The sequence below is a fragment of the Schistocerca piceifrons genome, chromosome 5, assembly GCF_021461385.2.
Source record: "Schistocerca piceifrons isolate TAMUIC-IGC-003096 chromosome 5, iqSchPice1.1, whole genome shotgun sequence".
Classification (NCBI taxonomy): Eukaryota; Metazoa; Arthropoda; class Insecta; order Orthoptera; family Acrididae; genus Schistocerca; species Schistocerca piceifrons.
This window is the reverse complement of record NC_060142.1, coordinates 250,823,838-250,846,638: the sequence shown is the minus strand read 5'-3', so window position 1 is coordinate 250,846,638 and position 22,801 is coordinate 250,823,838. Positions and strand designations below refer to the sequence as shown.

The 22,801-nt window shown below is 38.8% G+C and overlaps 1 protein-coding gene across 1 annotated transcript in view; it reads right to left on the bottom strand.

Annotated features, from left to right (window-relative positions):
• LOC124798179 (39S ribosomal protein L15, mitochondrial) overlaps positions 1-18,704 on the bottom strand; it is a 61,564-nt gene extending 42,860 nt beyond the window's left edge. Inside the window, exons 1-2 of the mRNA XM_047261465.1 lie at positions 18,451-18,704; positions 13,889-14,043 (exon numbers count right to left, since the gene is read on the bottom strand). Coding sequence (XP_047117421.1) covers positions 13,889-14,043; positions 18,451-18,552 — 257 coding nt within the window. The 5' untranslated portion in view covers positions 18,553-18,704. The remainder of the gene's footprint in view (positions 1-13,888; positions 14,044-18,450) is intronic.
• Between the last annotated feature and the right edge of the window lie 4,097 nt (positions 18,705-22,801).

Sequence of the window (22,801 nt, the reverse complement as noted above, 5' to 3'; positions counted from 1 at the left end):
AATGTTCACGAAACATCCAAAATTAGTATTAGACTAAAGGTAAGCAAAATGATTAACAAGTGAGCACCACAAATAAAATAGCTTCTTTCAATAACTATGGAGAAATAAATATCTGTGCTGGTTACATTTCGTGAAAAATTTGTGTAGAAAAAAGGTGAGACTGAAATTATATGAAAAAATGGCAACAAATCAGTGTACACAATAGCAATACAATATTCATCAGACACACACAACAGGCCAGAAAATGTAAGTATGCTAACATATAATTGGTTGGTGAACAAGTTTGCAGCAATTTTCCATAAGCTTAACAAACATGACTTTAGTCATCTGTAATATATTCTCCTTCACTATTTACAACAGTGTGCCCAAGTCCGGGTAACTTTTTGATTCTGCAACTATAGAAATCGCGTGGTTTTCAGGCGAAGAACTCCTCGAGTCATGTTCGGAGCGCATTTTCATCCATAACAGAAGTTTCTCAAAGGCTGTTTGATAGAGAGAGGACAAGGTGAAAATCTGAGGGTACAAAATCAGGTGAAAAAAAATTGGGTGCGGAATGACTTCCCACCAAGCTCCTGTATAGTGTTTGTCAATCTAGCAGAATCCTAGCACACATTATTATGGAGTAGCATCACTTCACACAGTCTTCCTGGTCGTTGTTCTTGGACTGTCTCTGCAAGACATCTCAGTTGACAATAAATGTCAGCAGTGATGGTTACACCTTGGGGAAGCAATTCATAATACACTACACCATCGCTGTTCCATCAGATGCATAACATTATCGTTTGTGGATGCACACAGGCCTTTGTACAAGGAGTTGCTACTATGGTCGGGCTCAAACATTCTTTTCTTTACTTTATGTTGGATAATGACACCATTTCTCATCACCAATAACAATAGAGGACAGAAATGTTTCGTGTTGTTCACAAGCCAATTTATGACAAGAAAGCAGGGATTCACATATGGCCATCGCCAATTTTTGTGATTTTGGCTTGAGCATACGGTACTCATACATCCAATTTTTGAAGCTTTCTCCATTGCATGCAAATGTCACAATTGTGGAATGATCATGGTTTATCACATTTGCCAGTTCTTGAGTACACTGATCACTGTGGATTAATGTGTTTAAACTATCTTCACCAAACCCAGTAGGTCTTCCTGAACATGGAGAGTCACTAATATCAAAACTATCGTCTTTGAAATGAGAAAACCGTTTTCTCGCCATACTCTGTCCAGTGACATTATCTTCATACATGGTGCAAGTGTTTCCGGCTGCCTCCGCTGCTGGCACGCCTCTACTGGTGTCAAACGGAAAAATGTGTCAGGAATGTTACAATTTCTCCACTTGGCAATCCATTTTCTAGCATCCATAGCTCCACTCACTATCTCCAAATTACAAAATTACAATACGTAAACTCAAATAGGAACAGTGAACTACAAATGAAAAATGACAATTGATAAATAAACCCACATCAACTGCACTACCAACATCTAAAACAAAAATGTTACTAACTTGTGCACCATCTTAATATAAAGCTACCCAGGAAAAGGATTTCAAAATAAACAAAATTTCTTTGTGACTGCTTTGCAGATGGCATACTATCAAAATGACAAAAAAGACATGAAAAAGCCTTTTCAGTTGAGCAACATAAATAAAATAGTCATGTTATAGTTTTTAGGCCTAAAGTTGATAAATAAGTATGAACTTTGCATTATATTTTACAGAAAGAAATTTGACCCAGAACCAATGACATGTAGGTGTCAAAATATGTCTGGGTAGATAAAAAGAACAAAAAATGTTATTTGTGTAATAATACAAAAACCAACTGTACAAAAACGGCATGCACAAACAATTTTGAACAGGAAATTTCTTCAGAAACTAATTTTTTGCAGTTTTGTGTAATACAAGGAACTCCGTGTTCTTATTTATTTGTATTGTGTGGGGCTTAATGGTCACACCTAAGCAAAATTGTGAACTTTTCTGATACAGCAGAAAATGAATACCACAGTGTGTAACACTACAATCAATATTGTAAATAACTTGTACTGATTAATTCTGCATAATGTCAAGTATATATTCTTTATTATGAAATGTCTTTGGTCTACGAAGTGGAAAGGTAGTGTGACATGTTTACTCTTTGCAAGTTAAGTTCTTTGTATTATTTGGAGAGAAGTGGTATTTAATTATGTATATTTGTGTTGACTTCTTAATATGTTTAAATAATGAGATTTTTAAAATATGTTTGCTGGCAACTACACTCCTGGAAATTGAAATAAGAACACCGTGAATTCATTGTCCCAGGAAGGGGCAACTTTATTGACACATTCCTGGGGTCAGATACATCACATGATCACACTGACAGAACCACAGGCACATAGACACAGGCAACAGAGCATGCACAATGTCGGCACTAGTGCAGTGTATATCCACCTTTCGCAGCAATGCAGGATGCTATTCTCCCATGGAGACGATCGAAGAGATGCTGGATGTAGTCCTGTGGAACGGCTTGCCATGCCATTTCCACCTGGCGCCTCAGTTGGACCAGCGTTCGTGCTGGACGTGCAGACCGCGTGAGACGACGCTTCACCCAGTCCCAAACATGCTCAATGGGGGACAGATCCGGAGATCTTGCTGGCCAGGGTAGTTGACTTACACCTTCTAGAGCACGTTGGGTGGCACGGGATACATGCGGACGTGCATTGTCCTGTTGGAACAGCAAGTTCCCTTGCCGGTCTAGGAATGGTAGAACGATGGGTTCGATGACGGTTTGGATGTACCGTGCACTATTCGGTGTCCCCTCGACGATCACCAGTGGTGTACGGCCAGTGTAGGAGATCGCTCCCCACACCATGATGCCGGGTGTTGGCCCTGTGTGCCTCAGTCGTATGCAGTCCTCATTGTGGCGCTCACCTGCACGGCGCCAAACATGCATACGACCATCATTGGCACCAAGGCAGAAGCGACTCTCATCGCTGAAGACGACACGTCTCCATTCGTCCCTCAATTCACGCCTGTCGCGACACCACTGGAGGCGGGCTGCACGATGTTGGGGCGTGAGCGGAAGACGGCCTAACGGTGTGCGAGACCGTAGCCCAGCTTCATGGAGACAGTGGCGAATGGTCCGCGCCGATACCCCAGGAGCAACAGTGTCCCTAATTTGCTGGGAAGTGGCGGTGCGGTGCCCTACGGCACTGCGTAGGATCCTACGGTCTTGGCGTGCATCCGTGCGTCGTTGCGGTCCGGTCCCAGGTCGACGGGCACGTGCACCTTCCGCCGACCACTGGCGACAACATCGATGTACTGTGGAGACCTCACGCTCCACGTGTTGAGCAATTCGGCGGTACGTCCACCCGGCCTCCCGCATGCCCACTATACGCCCTCGCTCAAAGTCCGTCCACTGCACATACGGTTCACGTCCACGCTGTCGCGGCATGCTACCAGTGTTAAAGACTGCGATGGAGCTCCGTATGCCACGGCAAACTGGCTGACACTGACGGCGGCGGTGCACAAATGCTGCGCAGCTAGCGCCATTCGACGGCCAACACCGCGGTTCCTGGTGTGTCCGCTGTGCCGTGCGTGTGATCATTGCTTGTACAGCCCTCTCGCAGTGTCCGGAGCAAGTATGGTGGGTCTGACACACCGGTGTCAATGTGTTCTTTTTTCCATTTCCAGGAGTGTAGGTAATAACTGGTTCATACAAACGGACTTTGTAATGTATAAAGAGAAACCCAAAGTAGTTCCCCTCTGCAACGGAAGTGAGTTGGCTTGCTAGGAAAAGGTGGATATGGCACTCAGTCTGGGCGGCAAGTGAGAAAGCACAGTGGTCAGTCGGCAACCAGTACCCAATGAGTGAACAGTGCAGGTGCCGAGCAAGGCTTACAGTACTGCAACTGAGATGGAAAGGCCTCGGGTTTAATACACGGCTGTAAAATGGTGCTCTCGATTTGGGTAAAGCTCTAAAAATATTAACAATGCCAAGAAGAAGTAAATAGAGCTAATTATTGCCAATGGAAAGACCACCTAGCCGCCACATGCTCGCCACCACAATTGCGCAACCACTTTGTCACACATACGAAAGGTCAGAACTGTATTACTGTATGAACCAGTAATGTTGTGTTTGGTTCTGAGAAAATATAATCCTAATATTCAAAATGTGTTTGAACAATGTGTCCATCTTGTGCACTTATTCAAGTAGGATCCTCTCCTTTAAGTGATGAAATCCGACAGTGTCCTTTGCATAAAAAGCATTAACAGTTTCACAGTGCATTTTATTGATGTGTGGCAAAGTTATGTCAGTACTCTTAATGTGCACGGTGAAATTTACTTTTTTTTTTCCAGACATATAAAAGAGATTATTTATGTTTGAGTATTTCGAAAATTAACTAGAAAATGAACTTTACTGAGGAGCAAAAGTAGAAAGTTTGTATACTGTGTCTCCTTATTGCTTTTGTGTAGTAAATGTGTGTATTAATGGTACGCTATTATTATCATGTGCTATCTGGTCCTGTGTGGGTTGTGAAGAGCAAGTTTAGGCTATATTAGTTAAAGGAAAAAGTAATGATTAAAGTAAACAAGAAAAAGGGCTCATTTGCAAATCTTGTTAACGCTTAACTGCTAAAGTGACAACTGTGCTGACCACTGTGTAATTTGTCCATCTGGGTGTGTTCACTGCAATTCACAGAAAACAATTTAATGAAAGTTCATTTTGAATTAGTAAAATTAGGTTCTTTAGAAGTAATGCTTTTACATTATTATGCCTAATTAGGCTGGTGACCGTATAACTATTTCAGTTAACAGTAATCTGTTACTGCTACTTTTTTCAAAATTATTTTCTTTCTGTTAACTACGTACAGCTATTCTTACGAAATTAAGGTTTGATACCTATTTTCCATTAGGCAAACCCAGTCAATTCTCTAAATTCCTCTCAGAGGGTAACATTTATTGCTGCCTTGTGACAGAAATAAACATTGTCGTCACTAGGTTAAACTGCATGTCGGTATAACAAGCGGAGCAGTAGTGTTATAAGTGGTCTTCAGAACTTGTTCTGAATTTTAGGTGCTTCAATGGGCCGCTTTAAATTAAATTTTCCACTCAGACAACTGGAATAAATATTACACTGGTAACTTGAGAATTATTTAAAAGTCTTAGTAAGGTGATGTTGAAATTTAAGGTAACTGTGATTGCAGAAGGATTTGAATTTGTTGGTGAGCTCAAAAGAACTGAAGAGGCAAGGTGTCTCAAGAGAAAAAAATGCAGTGAAGAGTTAGATTCAAAGCCGTACCTATCCATCCATTGTATTTATTTATTTAAGCTGATCATATTGGGGCCTTCAGATCCTCTCTTACATCAGACTAGGGCTTTACACAACATAGTATTTTTTTAAATAATAGGAACCTAAGAAGTGTCAACAACTGTAATGTGGTAAACAATAAAAAATAGTATTAACAGGATTAAAAATGATTTGATTGTATGTACAGAAAGTGAGAATAAGTAGTACGAAAAAAATACAAGGCCATCTTATATTCACAGATTTAACTACTGCTACCCAGGTTAATAAAATGGCTCTGAGCACTATGCTACTTAACACCTCAGGTCATCAGTCGCCTAGAACTTAGAACTAATTAAACGTAACTAACCTAAGGACATCACACACAGCCATGCCCGAGGCCGAATTCGAACCTGCGACCGTAGCGGTCGCTCGGCTCCAGACCATAGTGTCTAGAACCGCACGGCCACTCCGGCCGGCCCAGGTTAATGTTTTTGTGTTGTTTAATGGAGTATATAGGGTTGTCTTCCATTTACAGATGAAACTTTGGCTATGGAGGTCACATACAGATTTAGAAATGCAGGGCTGGCCAAACAATACAGGTTCAAGACTTCCCGACAAACCAAAGCGCACGATACAGTACTGACATTGCTTGAACAATTAGGTGACATTTGAGCCACATGAGAAGCTATGAACTAGCCATGTTTTGTTTAAAATTTGACAATTTTGTGAAACAGAGGAGGAAATAGCACTAAATTCTATCATCTTACAAACTCTTGTTGTATTTGAACAGGTTTGCAATAAAAGTGCTTGTACTTATGTGGATACCGTGTACAAATATTAATGTTGCTTGTTAAGTAAAAGTAAAATTCAAAAGCCAAAATGTCATCTTTCAAAAAAGATTACTAGATTCTGAACCCAGAATAATATTTTATTTGTGGAAGACTAATGATTTACCAAGTGGGTTGCAAATTAGAAATTCAGACACTGTTAATACATTGGAATACCAGGTACATGCGCTACCAGTGATTGTGTTTGTTGCGGTGCTGCGGGCACACTCAGAATTTGTCCCAGTGCACGAACCTTCGGGTAAAAGCTGGTGTCAGCAGGCCAGCGCTGCGGCCATGGCGACATCAAAAGGACTGGAGCAGAAGTGCTGGAACTCTTTGCCTCGCATTGCCTTGACACTTCGAGACGTTACAACGCTGCAGCTACATAAAGCCCATCCTGCTGTCACAGTCATTCAGTGTGGATAGTTTCGTTCAGTGCATGCTGCTGAAGTGTCTAGTGTTCTGACTTTAGTGTCTAGTGGACTATTTTATATGACTATATTTTATTCGTTAACTTTAGTCTTTTAGTGTATTGTGAATTAAGTTCATAATAGATAAATTTATTATAAAAAACATGCGCTTGTAAGTTGCTGATACTGCAAGTCAACCTCCAACAATTATTGTGTCATCAATTGCTTCATCTTCAGGTGAGAACTGTTCACAGCGAAAACATTGACAATCCAGTAAAGGAAGATCATTTCAGAAGTCTTGGTTGATCAAATATACATGGCTAGAATTGAAGCATCTACCGAAAAAGTATTTTTGCAAAACCTGCAAAGAGACAGATGCTAAAAATCTATTACAATTTTCTTCAAAAAAAGGATGATGCATTTACTTCTGTAGGGTTTTCTAACTGGAAAAAGGTTTTGGAAAAATTCCATCTTCATGAAAATACGTTTATGCATGAAGATGATGTTCTGAAACTAAATTCTATCACTACCCGAAGTTTGGCTTCCCAATTGAATGAACAGTTCGATAGTGATATGAAGAAAGGCAGTTTAGCTCTTGAGGCAATTTTTACTACTGTGCAATTTCTATGCCGACAAGGACTAGCAATTAGAAGGCACTAAGATGTAAACTCAAATTTCTCTCAGTTGTTGGAACTCCGAAAGAATGACATACCTGAGGTTAAAGATCGGTTAGGGCATTCGGGGTATAAGTGGACGTCCCACGATGTTCAAAACGAGATCATTGATCTACTAGGAGAGTCTGTGTTGAGAAAGTTATTGGCTTCAGTCAAGAAGACCGAACATTTTTCTACTATGGTTGATGAGACAAGTGATTCTTCGATTCACGAACAAGTGACATTTTGTATTTGTACTGTTGATGATTCCTTAAACATCAACAAAGACTTTATTGGCTTATACGAGACCCCCAACACTGAATCACAAACTCTGTTTAGTATTTTAAGACTTTTTGCTCGTCTTCATTTGTCAATGAATAACTTAAGAGAACAGTGCTATGATGGTGCCTCGAATATGAGAGGTAAGTTCAAAGGAGCAAAAAAAAGTTAGTTTTGGATATACAATCAAAAGCATGTTATGTGCACTACACTGCTCACAGTTTAGACTTGGCAGTTGTAGACAGTCTCCGCCATCTTACGTCTATGAGGGATATTATGCCTTTAGCCAAGGACTTAATAATCACCGTAAGTGTCTCGAACAAAACGATGGGACTTATCAGAAGGATACGCTTTGAGAGCAGCGACGACCAAGCTAGTCTATGACCCCTTTGCCCGACTCTATGGACTATGCGAGCTTCTAGTATCTTGAGAATAGTGAAGAACTTTGAAGAACTTCTAGTTTTTTTTAACATTTTCTGCAGAGGATAAAACAGTGGCAGGTAACAAATGTGCAGGCTACCTTGAGTCAATGTTATAATTCAAGACTTATTTCTTTTTACATCTTTATTGCCATGTAATGAACCCAGTAGAGGATGTCAATGAAAAAATTCAATGCCCTCATCTAAGTGTTGCTGATATGGAAAAAAATATATGAGGGCTTGATTTGTATATTGAATGGAAGACATGATAGTTCCGAACACTTTTGGGAACTGTGTTTACAAGAAAAACCTTCACAAGTTGATGATCCTTTGCTTCCTTGAAATTGAAGTATACCAAAGAAGTAAGAAAACAACGAAGCCAGCTCACCGTACACTTTCAAAACACCAAAGGAATAGTACAAAGTTATTTACATTGAAGTTTGTGAAACGGTGCAATCTTGCATTAGTGAGGAGTTTGCTTCAACTGGAATCACACAGGTCATTGCAGTAGAACAAGAGTGCTTGTTTTTAGTAAACAGAGGTGGGAAAAAAAAAAAAAAAAAAAAAAAAAAAAAAAAAAAAAAAATCAACGGAGTTTTTCAAAAATGACCTAGACATTGAGAGACTGCACTTACACTTTAATATATTAGCCGATATTGCTAATAAAAAACAACTGGTCTTAAAAAACAAGTGTGATGTAAGAAAGTACATTACACAATAGCCTGCAGCTGGAGAAATGTTGTGCATTAAGCTTCTCCAAGTGGTTCCAATAATGACAGCAACAGCTGAATGGTCATTTAGCACCCTTAGATGTCTGAAGTCATATCTCTGATCAACAATGGAACAGAAGCGACTGAACAACTTGGCTGTTCTTCATGCCCACCAAGATGTTTTGGATGAATTGGATATCCGATCAGTCATCAACAACTTCATATTTAGTAATCCAGTCAGACAGTCGACATCTGCACCTTTAAAGACACTCTAGACTTAATAATGGAATTTAGAGAAATATTAAAAATCATTATAAACTAGAGAATTAAATACATACATAATGTTAAATTTTCAGTTTCAAAATATTAGTACTAGTCTAGTACTGTATTACTATAGTACTGTTAGTTATTTAAATATTTTTAGGGTGTAAGACCCAATTAAAATCTGCTATTTACATACTTTTTTACTGAAAGTATTAGGCATATTGTATTAACTTTATTAGCTGTATTAAAGCATTAACTTTGAGATATTGTTTTTATTTAATGAAACCTGAGTCTTATTCAAAGTAAGCTTAAATTAGCTATTTCACTTATTAATCAAAGTGCTATTACTGTGCGACAGCAATATTTTATGTTTTATTCTTTTAACGATAGTTTAGGATTTATTTAAATATAATTTTAGTCTTTTCAGAGCTTTACATTCATCGCTCTGTAATAGTCTATAAGCATGATTATTACTGTAAATTAAATTAGCTTTTTACAAAAATACCATGTGTGTTTAGGTTCTGTTTCTTTTCCAAAGCCAAAAAATGTGTCAGGTCTGTCGAGTTTACCGGAGTGTCGAGTTATCGAGAATCCAGTTTTTGGGTTCTAATGTTGATCGTATGACTAAAACGCTTAAAAAAAAAAAAAAACTTTAAAACTCACTATTTTTCCATCTAAAATTTAGAAGATTTCTCGAGGCAAGATCCCAGTATGGGTCCTGCCAATATTTTTTATAAGTCGGCGCCCCTGCCATGGCCCGTCACTGAGACTATATACCAACAGACGTGAGTAGATTGCAGGAAGAGCAAAAGTTCGAAAATTGGACTGAATCGTGACTGCATTCTTTTATTTATATATTAGTTGCTGTTGTCAACCATTCCCTTTAATTTATTTTATTTTTCTGTGTATTATTAAAATGTAGATAATCAATAATTTGCTACACACTCTGAAATCCCAAAGATTGGCAGTAGCTGCAAGTGGCTCGGTCTTTCAATGTATACAGAAAAATACCAATAAAAAGTACAGAACAGCTTTTAACAATGGAAGCATGGTGAGCTTGCACAGGCCATTCTATTTGTTTTTTTGCTTTATTCTAGATGTCTGTGTGTGAAGACTAGGAACAGAAAATTTACTTTCTCTGAAACTCAGTGTAGAGTTTCCTTTCTTGAAACAAAATAAATGTCTACGAATGCAGAATGTACTTCATGTCATTCAGTTTTCTCCAGTGAACAAGGAAAGCATGCTGAAATAACAACACATTAAGAAAAAACAGCACTTGGTGGAAGTTTTCGCGAGAACTTCCAGTAGTATAACTTCCTTTGTAAGTATGAAACAATTACAAACTGAGCAAGATAAACACATAACTGCTGAAGAAGGGCTGACTGTTTCATACTGCAAAGCACAACCACTTATTCCGTTCAATATGCTGCACAGCTCTTATTATCAGAGAAATTCATACATTCCAGGACAAAGTGCAAGTCAATTTTACTGGATGCTTTATCACCATACGCAATGCATGAAGTGCAATCAGAACTTAAAGACACTAAGTACATGTCTGTGGTGGCTGATGCGTCAGATCACAAAAGTTTACAACTACTAGCCCCAATTGTAGTCACATATTTCACCCCTACAGAAGATATTCAGCACAAAATAATCTATTTCCAGAACAATGGTGGAGAAACAATAGAATTATTAGCTATTTATGTCCTGGGCTTCTTAAGAAAGGTTAATGTAATTGAGAAGATTGTTGCATTTTGTTGTAGATTGGTGGGTACAAGAGGGCTGGGACAAACAGTGTTTATTCCAAAATGAACATTCAAGACATTGGTAGTATAGACCATTTGGTACACAGAGGTGTACAAACAACTGCAGACATTATTCCTATCGATATATTAACTGTAGTAGATAAAATATTTAATATTCTCATATTTATACTGCGCGTATGGAAGAACTGAAATCATTTTGTGATTTGTTTGCTACTAAATACAAGCAGGTTCTGGGAAATAAAAAAAACTAGATGGTTGTCATTTCTGCAAGGAGTTACAACACTTACTGATAGTTATGAACCTCTGAAGTCTTGTTTCATGTCTCAGGATAGGTGTCCTCCATTGCTGACAGTTTTTTTAGGAACCCCAGTCATTACTTTGGTTTCATTTCATGCAAAGCCAACTTAAAATGTTTTCAAATTCAATCCAAAAGTTGCAAATAACCAAAATTCCTGTTACTGAATCACCCGAGGAACTAGAATTGCTTAAAGAAAGAAAAAAAAGAAAAGAAAAAAAAAACAAGAAATGCAGTAAGTTACAAATGTCAGCTGTTTCTTCAGTGTTACTTTAGGAAATGGTGGTGGTTTCACTCAATTAACTATTACAAATTTATTTTATGACACTTTTGTTAGCTATTTACGAAAGTGAATTTCTCCACATAAGCCTCCAAAATCATTTCATTGCATAACATTGAAAAATTCTGTATCCTGGGATGGGGTCTTAAAAAGTCTGGAAAATTCTTTAAGACAATATATTCTGGCAAATGAAGATAAATTATTTGATAAATTAAAACTGTTCGAGAAAACCTGAAGAATGGGGGAAAAATAATGTGGATACTGATAAGAGATGACTTCACGTATTCTACATACTTAAAAATGTAGGCATTTCATGTATAAATATAGAGGTGTTTGTGAGTTTTGCTCTTGCAAAACAGGTACAAATGCTGTTATGGAAAGAGTCTTTTCAATTGTTAATTCCCTTTGGATTGATGAAAAAATTGTCCTACTACTCAAACTATTGAAGCAACTGCAAGTGTCAAGCATCGTTTTTCGACACATTAGTCTCAGGAATTCTGCAACCGCCTATTAAACACTCCAAAACTCTTCCAAGATACCAGATCTTTTGATAAGGGCAAAGTTAATAGTGATGCTCTGCATTCAGAAGCCCCCCAAGTTCATGTTATGACATCTGTAATACTGTGTGTGTGTGCGGTTTAATTCTGTCCGAATTCTTGGAAAAAATTGACATATTAGAATATGATTCAGTGTCATGTATGTTTTTAAGTATGTTATTAAAATAAATTATCTGCATGTGTAAATGTTAGTTTTCATTTGTCTTATTAAAGCAGCACTGACTTCTACGAAGTATATTTTATTTGTAAGTAGTGTCCTGTTTTGTCCCATTTTTCTCATTTCCGTTTATCAGTAATGTCTCCTTTTTTAAATAAAAAATCTGGCCACCCTACAACAGTGAAAGATACAAAACGTATTTCTAGGTGAACAAAAGTGATTTTTTATGGCATAGCAAATTCTTACAGAGGAGAAATTTGGGTTGACTGCACACGCTAATAGTGATGGAAAATGAGAAAGGTCTGATAGGAAAGGCGGATGAAATGGGACAATGTGTGTGTGAAGGGACATTATTGTTGCCTCAGTGGATATTTCATTAACTGCCTTTTGAAGCTGGAGATGTTCAAGAGTGGCATTCCTGCTATCGAAACGGACTTTGACAAAGCAGCTAAGTGATGGTAGTGAAAGAAATGATTTTGCTCTGATGGGAACAAGTGCTTCTGCTATGTTCTTCAGACAAGAGAATTAAGGTCAAGGAGAGGGCTGTGTGTGTGTGTGTGTGTGTGTGTGTGTGTGTGTGTGTGTGTGTGAGTGAGAGAGAGAGAGAGAGAGAGAGAGAGAGAGAGAGAGAGAGAGAGAGAGAGAACACTAATAAGGCAGTTAAGGAGATTGGGTATGGAAATCTCTGCATTTGTCTGCACATATCCAGGATAGCTGCACGTTAAGTTAGCGAAATATGAGTAAAGAGTCGAATGTCACAGAGATATCAAATCTGGCATTCATTACCAGTTCCAGGTGTCGTGAACTTTCCTAGCAAACAACTTTCAGGATAACATCACTGTAGTCAACAATCTTAAGAATCAGTATTTATGCAAGCTGCTTTTCCAGGTCAAAAGGGAAGAGATTTTTACATTTTTGTAGGGCATAGAAAGACGCTGGTGCCTTCTTGCAAATAATTTGTAATAAAAATGGAAACAAAATTAAGTTAATACATTATTCACAAAATAAATTAAAAAAATTATATTCCTTGCTCATCAATTTCTTACATGCACAGAAAGTTTCAGTGCCATTGGATAACAGGACCTGGAGTAATTATTGATAAAAAATGAACTACAAAAACACACTTGCAAACATGAGAAGTTAACAGAGTCTTACAAAATCATGATGGGTTGCAATGACATTTCATCAAATGAAACAAAGGCTCAGATCCAAACAGTTAAAAAAATCAATGTCAATGTCAAGTGACTGCAGGACAGTTGTTTCAATGAGGTCATAGCCTGTCTGTATCCAAATAAGTTTGTTCACTCGCCCTTAGGAGTTCTGTGGACAGATGTTCAATATGACTCAAATTTTTATGGATCGATATTCTATAAAACAGTACACTTAGGAGATAGACAGACTTTTGAATATTCTGTCAACAGCTCTGACGAGTGGCGTAATGATGTCACATTTTGGTAAAAACGTTCACTGTTTCATTGTTAGCTGGTGAAGGTAATGATCGTGAAAGGAAAAGAACCTAGTTGTGGACAGACTGATCTGTAGATTAGCCCAATATCTTTGTTATAGTGAAAGGTGACAGTTTGGTTGAGTTGGCGATGCCAATGAATGTGAAAGTAAAAAAGCTGGTTGTGACGATGGAGTGACCTGTATCTTAGCCTGTTTGAAAAAATTGCCACTTATGTCATGTTATAGCCACCATGTTGTTTACATTGTTTGTCGTCACATTTCCTATGCCACTTGTCAAAGCCAATAACTTATCAAATATTCTTCTTTATCCCCTAACGTTTATGTTTTATGTTATATAAATGATTGCAACAAACCATAAATCAGTCACAAAATGCACACTATGGCATGATCAAATTAACCAATGTGACACATCAGCTACAAGTGGAATCCAAATTAAAACTAACTGTAACTCTGGTGCACTCAAGACAATTTAAATTGCTCTAAAGTGTGCAGAAAATTATGTGCCATACTACAGTTTTTTACTTCATCTATACTTACTGATGCCCCTTGTAATAAGGCTCATAGCCAAATCGCAGGTAAAAAGGATTGTTACCAGTTTCATAGCCCAGTCGCATAAAATTCTGTCTCTGACCAGAGCCTTTGTTTCCAGCTCCATGTTTATCTCCTCCATGTTGTGCCCTTCCTCTCTTAGTCTGAAAACATAAAACACACTAGCAGTGACATTTACCCCTCCAAACAAACCCAATGTTTTATGTTTATGTCTCTGTCAGTAATAGTATTCGAAATAAGTACAGAATAAGTGAAGCTAACGTGTACCATGGTAAGGAGTCTACACAATAAGATGTACCTCTTAGGCTATTATGATTTATTTTTCACCACAGGTCATTATCAAGTAATATACTGTTAACAGAGACGTACAACTCACACAAACTGTATGGTGTGAAAACCAGACATAAAATAACTAGGTAAAGACTACAGTCATCCAGAGTAAATGGAAATACGGAAGCGTCCGATCCCACCCGTCTGCTTTGACCCATGACGTCACAAATATGGCGGAAACAAAAACAAACACACACTTTCCACAAGAAGCCTAATGACACTAACGGGACAAGTGCGGGAAATGGGGTGTTTTGGGTGGGGGGCAAACTAAATATAAACAAATTTAGATGCCTTGCATAGCTACAACGTGTAAGTGAAGACAGCCATGCATGAATACCCACCCACCTCCCCAGGGGTCGTAACCCCTGCAACCCATAGAAGATAAAGATGCTTCAGTAGCTGATTAGTGTTTTTTGTCTTTTTTAAAAAAAAAATCTCACGGGATAGAACGAACAGATCAGAAAGATAAATATAATAAACTAAAACAGAAATTGGAGGAAACAGATAATTAAAATAAGTAATAAGTGTTTTTAAATTTTAAAAAAATCTCACGAGATAGAACGAACAGATCAGAAAAGTAAATAAAATAAGATAAAACAGAACTGGCGACAGCCACACTCAAACCAAACTCCGCGCCGTCATGACGTCACACACGGCAACATCCTTACGTCACGGGTCAAAGCCGACGCGTGGGATCGGACGCTTCTGTCGACCCGAGTAAATAATAGGTGATGGTGAAATTCTCTGACAAGGTCCCAAAAAGCAAAGGCTGTATGAGCAGAACATAATATTTACTTCAGTGTCAATACCATGTAACTGATGTTAAATTAATTAATTCATTGTACAATCACTTGACTGAAATACTTGTGTGTGCACTTTTCAGTCTTATTATAAGAATAAATGAGTGTCATACCAGTCTGCATTAAAATAAAGAAAATATGTCTAGTATGACTCAATCTGTAGTGTGATGTGTCTGGCTTGACACTTCCCAGCAGGTTCAAACTCTGTTATGAACTGGGAATCAAACATTATACCTTGCCTTCCAAAGGCAATACTCATACAGACTGATGAATCCAGGTCTGAGTCACAACAACCGTCACAACTTAAATTCTACACTTCTCACTGAACGAGGTGCTGCAGTGGTTAGCACTCTGGACTTGCATTCAGGAGGATGATGATTCAAGCCCGTGTCCAGCCATCCTGATTTAGGTTTTCCACTATTTACCTAAATCGCTTCAGGCAAATGCCGGGATAGTTCCTTAGAAAGAAAATCTGATGGAACCGATGACCTTGTTGTTTGGTCTCCCCTGCCAAATCAAGCAACCAACCATTATCTTACTCCTACTTTCCAAACTTCACAGAAGCTCTACTTGCTTACACAGTGAGACTAGCATTCCTAGAAGAAACAATATCACCAAGAAATGTCTTAGTAACAGTGTAAGGGTTCAAGTCATGCTTGAATAGCTCAATCGGTACAGCGTTACCCACAAAAGGCTATGTTCCATGTTTGAGTCCCGAATCAGCACACTGTACGCATCTGACAGTCAAATTCAAAGGTAATATGGCAAGTGAAGTAGATTGATAATAAGGTATTTAAAATATCTTGTAAACAGAAAAGAGAAGTGAGGGCCTACACACAATTGGCAGAACTAGTCGAGTTCTGATATTATTTGTACATCATACAAAAATGATTGCAACATGTTAAGGGAAGGTAGTAAAACGCCCAGATAACAATACTGCGGGTCGACAGAAGCGTCCGATCCCATGCGTCGGCTTTGACCCGTGACATAAGGGTGTTGTCGTGTGTGACGTCATGACGGCGCGTGCTGTCTGGTGGTATGTTCAGGGTTTTCGTTTGTGTGGTGTAATGGGCTCAGTTTGCTTCTGCTCATTATCCAGAATTGTTCGATTGTCGGCTGTATTTGTAGTGGAATTCATTTCAGTGAGTTAATGATTTTGTGTGAAGGTTAATTTAATGTTGTTCGCTGTACGTCGCGTGGTAATTTTAGTAAAATTAATCGGTTGTTGTTTTTGTTCAGGAATGGATATGACGGATAAAATTAAGTGCGCAGGTCAAGGGAAGTGTTCGATCCCAATAAGTGGCTATGTATGTTGCTATTGATATCGGGAGATGTTTTTGAGCTATATAGGCCAAGGGAAGTGTTTGATCCTAATTTATGGGACCGGGTGCTGCTGTTGAGCTATATGTCAAGGGAAGTGTCCGATTCCAGATGATATTGTGTTTAGTGGTATTTGGGAAGTTTTGTGATGTCGGTTTTTTTTTTTCGTCGTTTTGTGTGATTTTGTATGGGGGGTGGGTGTCTAAATTTGTTTATATTTAGTTTTCCTCCACCCAAAAACACCCCATTTCCCGCGCTTGTCCTGTTAGTGTCATTAGGCTTTTTGTGGAAAGTGTGTGTGTTTTTCGATGTATTTTCATCCTCATAATGTGTACGTAACGCCTTTATATGCGCCATACTGGAATCGTGGTTTATGGTCGTTTCCGCCATATTTGTGACGTCATGGGTCAAAGCAGACGGGCGGTATCGGACGCTTCCGTATTTCCAATACTGCACTATGCACACCATGACAAAATAATGCCAATAACTGACCTAAAAATGTATGGAATTAGGGAAACATGAGGCCAAGCAGTCAGATAAAGTACAAGATCCTAACAAAGTTGAAGAGAATGATTAAACTGTGACTGATTATTCACAAGTACCTACTGAATACATACATACAGGCTCAATGGAAGAACCGAGGTGATATATTGTTCTCCGGAAAGATTACTTGATTGATAGGGCCATTTATTACTCATCATATATCACAAGTCTTAAATACAGAAATTTAGCCAGATAGGCCTAGAACGTTCTGTTATCGATACAACGTATCTGACTGCGAAATATCATAATAGTCTCTATGAAAAAAATTAAATTTTACGGAATTTGTATTATAAACAATAGAACTGAATTTCACTAAGATCCATAACCATTTCCAGGAGGGGATACAATTAATCCAGCACTGTATGAAAAGTATGTTAATCATGTGTAAAACATTAACATACATCAGTGAGTATGGTACAAAAACGCAAAAATTTTTGGCCGTGCGTACCCACGAAAATTGCTTAAACCATGTATTAATCCAGGAATCATTTCAACGTGATAAAGAATTTGCCATCATAATATGATGAAAATCAATACCTCACAATATACACACACATAGAATATACAAGTACGTTTCTGCGAGGAAGGGCATGTGGTGAACTGTGGTCTTAGTGAATGAACCACTCCAGCATTTGCCTGAAATGGTTTATGAAAACCATGGCAAACCTAAATCAGGATGGTCAAACAGAACTAATCCCATCCTCTCAAATATGTCAGCGTCTTCCTACTGTCACTGCCACATTCGGCTGGTCTCTGTTGTACAATGTTCATTTGATAACACACCGTATGTACCTGATAACTTATACTGTAAAACAAACATAGTAGGCCTAATGCATTTTTCAAATAGTAACTTTTGTTCACTTCTTATTTGACACTTTTGGAAACATGCATCATCTTAACATATAACAAATGTAAGCAGGCTAAATCTGTAAATTGACTTTTACACTATTTTGATACAAATCAAGCATATTATTCATTCAAGTTGCCAATGCACAATTATGTGATAAGTGTTTCCAAAAGACAAGTTTTCCTGTATGGATCTAACGAAGCATGGTGGAAGTTATTCAGTGGATGCTCCTTGAATTTTTCGCAGTTTACGTGCGATGTATGTGCCTAATATGTACAAAAATATTCGTCAGGGATTTGTTTGTTTAATACTAGTTTTCGGAATTTACCTTACAGTTTTATTTTTTTAAAAGAACACCCGTAAAAAATGATTTGCAAACATAGAAATTAGTCTAGGTTACAAAAAGTGGTCACATAAACATTTATTTTTCATGTACATTCGTCGCCTTCGCCAACTCACAACCAATTTATCGGCTTTCAATCTAACCCAGTGATCGGGGAGCGCTACGGGCGACTGTCACCACAACCAAGAATTATGTCAAGGGGGGAGGGCTAAGGGGGAGTTGGCACTGTCACACCACATTTCTCCTAAGAAAACTTATTTCGTTATCTGTGAACGCTGTAATACTTCCGAAGTTTATAATAGTTCGTGACACTACCATATATAAAATATTGTTGTGCATTATCTGGATATCAATATAAAGTGTTTACCTTCTTACGTGATCCTGGATTATTGCGAATATTTGCCAGTGTCACCCGCGGGAGAGATCGTAGTAGCTGTGCTGCCTTACTTAGCTTTTCACCAGCTCCCATTTTTCCTGCTTTAATTCTCTATTTACAAAACATCCTGATTTCCAAAGTATTTCTTTCCACACATGCGGCTGCTTCCAAACAGTGATCTCTGATTTCGAGAAAGAACACCTCCTATACTTGCCAGCGTAGGAGGACTTGGATACGATGTGACGTCAATATGACGTAACCACGCTACATCGAAAACGATAAAAGCCGTATATCGACTATTCGACTTTTGTGAACTTTCGAGAGATTGTGACAGGGTAGCGCCACAGTCTAATATAACAGTCGCGACACTTCGCCTCGATTTTGTTGCCTACAGCGCCAGCAGCGCCCCAAGCGGCTGGTAGGTTACACTGTGAGTTCGGCGCGATCGTGAAGGAGAATAGTGGTTGTTTATTTTGATTTTTACAATGGCTTTTACTGGCGGGAGCGTTTGTAGCGCAATAAATTGCACCAACAACAGAAAGAAGACACCAAAGCCGTCTTTTTTTAGGTTTCCTAAGGATCCTGAGAGGTATAACCATCATGTTACTAAACTGTATCGTCAGGATTCACTTGCAAACTATATGTGTATAAATGATGAATGTTTCGTTTTAGGAGCAGAAAATGGCTTGTTAATAGCAGACGAGAAGACCTCATGAAGAAAGACCCAGTGTACCTGTATAGTAATATTAGGTTTTGTTCGCTACATTTCGAACAAAACCAGTTCATGAACGCAGACAACAACAAACTCGTGTGGAATGCAGTACCCACCCTGTTTGACATTCCAAATAAGCCACCTCAGCTGACGATGAAGAGGAAACTGCCACAAAGATTCGACAGTCAATCTAAAGCAGTAAAACAGTCCTATGACACAGAAGCAGCTGGTTCAGCTCACCATGTATCAGTGCCAGATTCGTGTGAATCGTCAACACAGACCTGCTTTGACGATGAAGTGGTTAGATTAAGTGCAGCTGTTCGTGTCTTGCAAAAGCGTGTGAAGTGTCAGAATGTGCAAATCGCTAGACTTCGAGCGAAACTATTACGGGACAAGGAAAGTGCCTACAGACAGCGACAGAAATTGTATCAGAAGGAGCAAGTGAACAAGGAAATTATACAAATATTTGGTTTTTCGTGAAATGTAGTGTAATCAGCTCATTATAGTGTTTTCAGCATATTCTTCCCACTATTTGGCAGTTGCTTGTCCCACTTAGAATAATAAAAAGATGAAGGTCGTACTTGTGGCAACAGGCGAAAATGACAAACAAACGCAGTAGGCCTACAGAACGATAAACGAGCTGTCGATCGTTTTTGCAAGTAGAGGTACATGTCTGTGCTTCTGACATGTGAATCTGTGTGTTTATATTCTTTTGATATGAACGTGGTAAGCTGTAATTCTGTCCAATGTCACAAGTGTTTCTTCACGAATGTGTTGTAGCTTGCCACTCTATTCATGATTTTTGTCCGTGCTGGCGCTTATTTTAGAATCATTTTTAGAAACATATATGCCTTCTGATACCACACAAACCCTTGGAGGCAAGAAAATAACTCAAATAATGCGGAAATTACGTAGGAAATGGATGTAAACAAACATTATGCTTACGACGCGTCTGACGTTCACCTTACCTACCGCTTGGAGCGCTAGTGTCGCTCCATCTGTCAAACGGCAACAACTTTTACAGCAGTGAGTGTCGCGACTGTTATATTAGACTGTGGTAGCGCTGTGCTCTGCGCCGTTCGTTTAAATGTGTTTCGCGTTCCTTGCGTTTAAATCGTGTATTGTACTTTGTTTGTGTCCTGTCGTTGTTTTTCGTTTGCTTGTCTCTAAATATGTGTTCAGCATTCGAGAGACTAATGAGAGAAAAGCTTACCACCATGGAATGCTTTGACACTATCATACCACCATGGAATGAGACTGCATTCAATCATTTCATGCGTCAGTCAGTACTAGACACTAACCTTTGTTTAAGATTACATTGGGAAATCCACTTCCCCTCCTATTTCATCTCCGGTCGACGATTTTTCTTAAACTATGCCTCATATTTTTCTTTTTAAGTTCGAAATTCAATCATTCTACACATCGGTCATTACTGGACACTAAGGTACCTGTCTCTGCGGTCCGAGTGTAAAATTACTTGGAATTATGGTTGATAAAAGACTATCTTCGGATGGACATATAAATTACTTAGCTAACAAACTTGCACGAGTTCTCTTTCAGCTGTATAAATTAAGGAAAAAAAGTCAGCAAGAGTATGCTGCTACAATCTAATATGTACTGACAAGACCAATTGTATGAAACCATACTAAAATGTTGATAATAAATAAATATTATTTTCGGCGTAAAGGCCCGTCCACACGCAACGATCTGTCTGCGCAAATGTCTGCGCACATCACATCTGCGCAGACAGATCGTTGCGTGTGGACAGAAGATTTGCACCAACCTCAGGTGTGTGCAAACCTGGAAGTTGGAGTTGGAGGTTTGAGCGAAACCTCTCAAATCTGTGGGTTCAAACCACATCTGCGCAGACAAGTTGGAGCGTGTGGACAGGAGATCGCCGCAAATCTGGCGCGAAACAGCTGTTTGCTCAGTCTAGTGTTTGTATTTGTGCGCACAGGGCATTAAAATGGCTGATACTCGTCAGTCTTCTCGGGAGTTTGTAAGTGAATTCATTGAAATATATAGAAACCACCCATGGCTGTGGAGGATTAAAGTAAAGAATATAGTGACTGAGACAAAAAGACAACAGCATACAATGCTCTAATTGAAAAATTGCGGGTATTATTTCACTGAACTCTTGTTTCGATATTGCAGTTGAAAATTCCAAATCCTTGTAGCTCCTTCCTGTTGCTAGGAATCTTAATGTTACCGCCAGGCGTTCATGAGGAGAAATTGCCCTTCTCTATACAAGTATTTTTTCTCATAAGCAAATAATTTCGCCAGTCGTTAGGTTCGCCCTGCAACTCTCGCAGTAAATTTACGTGAGAAAACTGCTTTCGCTTTAGCAGCCACTGTCTATACCTTTTGACCACTTTCTCTGTTTCCTGCGGTTGGTCTGAATGTTTTTTACAACACAAGTTGCGAACACAGACCACGACAGAACTTCCTCCATTTCTATATTTCAAAATAACGGAATTAAATTTTTGACGTTTACGGGGAGCGTAGTCGCTTGCCACTGATATTTCTTTTCTACACCGACAGATGGCGGGCGAGTAATAGATTGGGGTTTGTGTCGTGTGAACACATCACATTTGCAGCGATCTTTTGCATGTACAGACATCTGCGCCGATGTCTGCGCAGACAGACCGTTGCGTGTGGACCGGGCTTAAGCATTCAATACAACAATCACACAATCTAATCTGGTCGGGACATAAGAAGACTTCACTTTTTTACGTGGTGTTTTTAAAGCCACGGTCAGGAATATTTCTATTAATATCCAGCTCTTTTATTTTGGCGAAATACATATACGCTGCCACACTGAGCTGTTTTCAGAATCGCACGTGTCAAAACAAACCACTAGCTGACGACAGTTTAGAATCTCGAACGTTCGTAAAAGTCGATAGGTGTGTTAATCGACTAAAGCTTGTATACGGCATAATGACGTCACATCATATCCAGGTTGGGTGAACTTAGCATCCTCCGCCAGCGTAAAGGAGAAGCGTCTCGCGGGCCCCGAGGAATCATGACGTCATATCATGGCATGACGTCGTCTCTCATGTAAGCCAATATCGCTGGTAGTATTCGAAACGCGGATATTCTTTGAACATGGCATGCTGATGCATTGTGGATTTGTGTATGATGGCGGGATTTGTGTGCGTTAAAGCTTTTCAATCACGGAAAAAAATTGATAATGCTTGCTGCAAAAGCACGTGTTTGCAGACGAGAAAGGATAGTTTATATTCCAGACAATGGACGGTAAGTAACTTCCGTTAGTAATGTTATCATGCGCAAGAAAAGTAAAATGTAGTAAATCTACAGAAATTTCATTCTTTGTGCCTATAGTGTTCTGATGCATTATGTTACTCAGTAAAGTTTCTTTCAATGCATCTATGTGGATTATTTGTGGTAACGGCGTATTCTCATAACAAATGGCTTCGGTATTTAAGTTGCAATCATCGTAACTTTTTCCTGATCAAAAATTGTGTAGTAACTGTATTCTAACAGTAACATGCACATTTGAAAACTTTTGAATGTTCACAATTAATCATTGATCATAGTCAGTATTTTTGACAGTAAAATAGATATGAATTGCAGTGACTGAATCCAGGTTTGTGAGTGGTGTAATGTGTT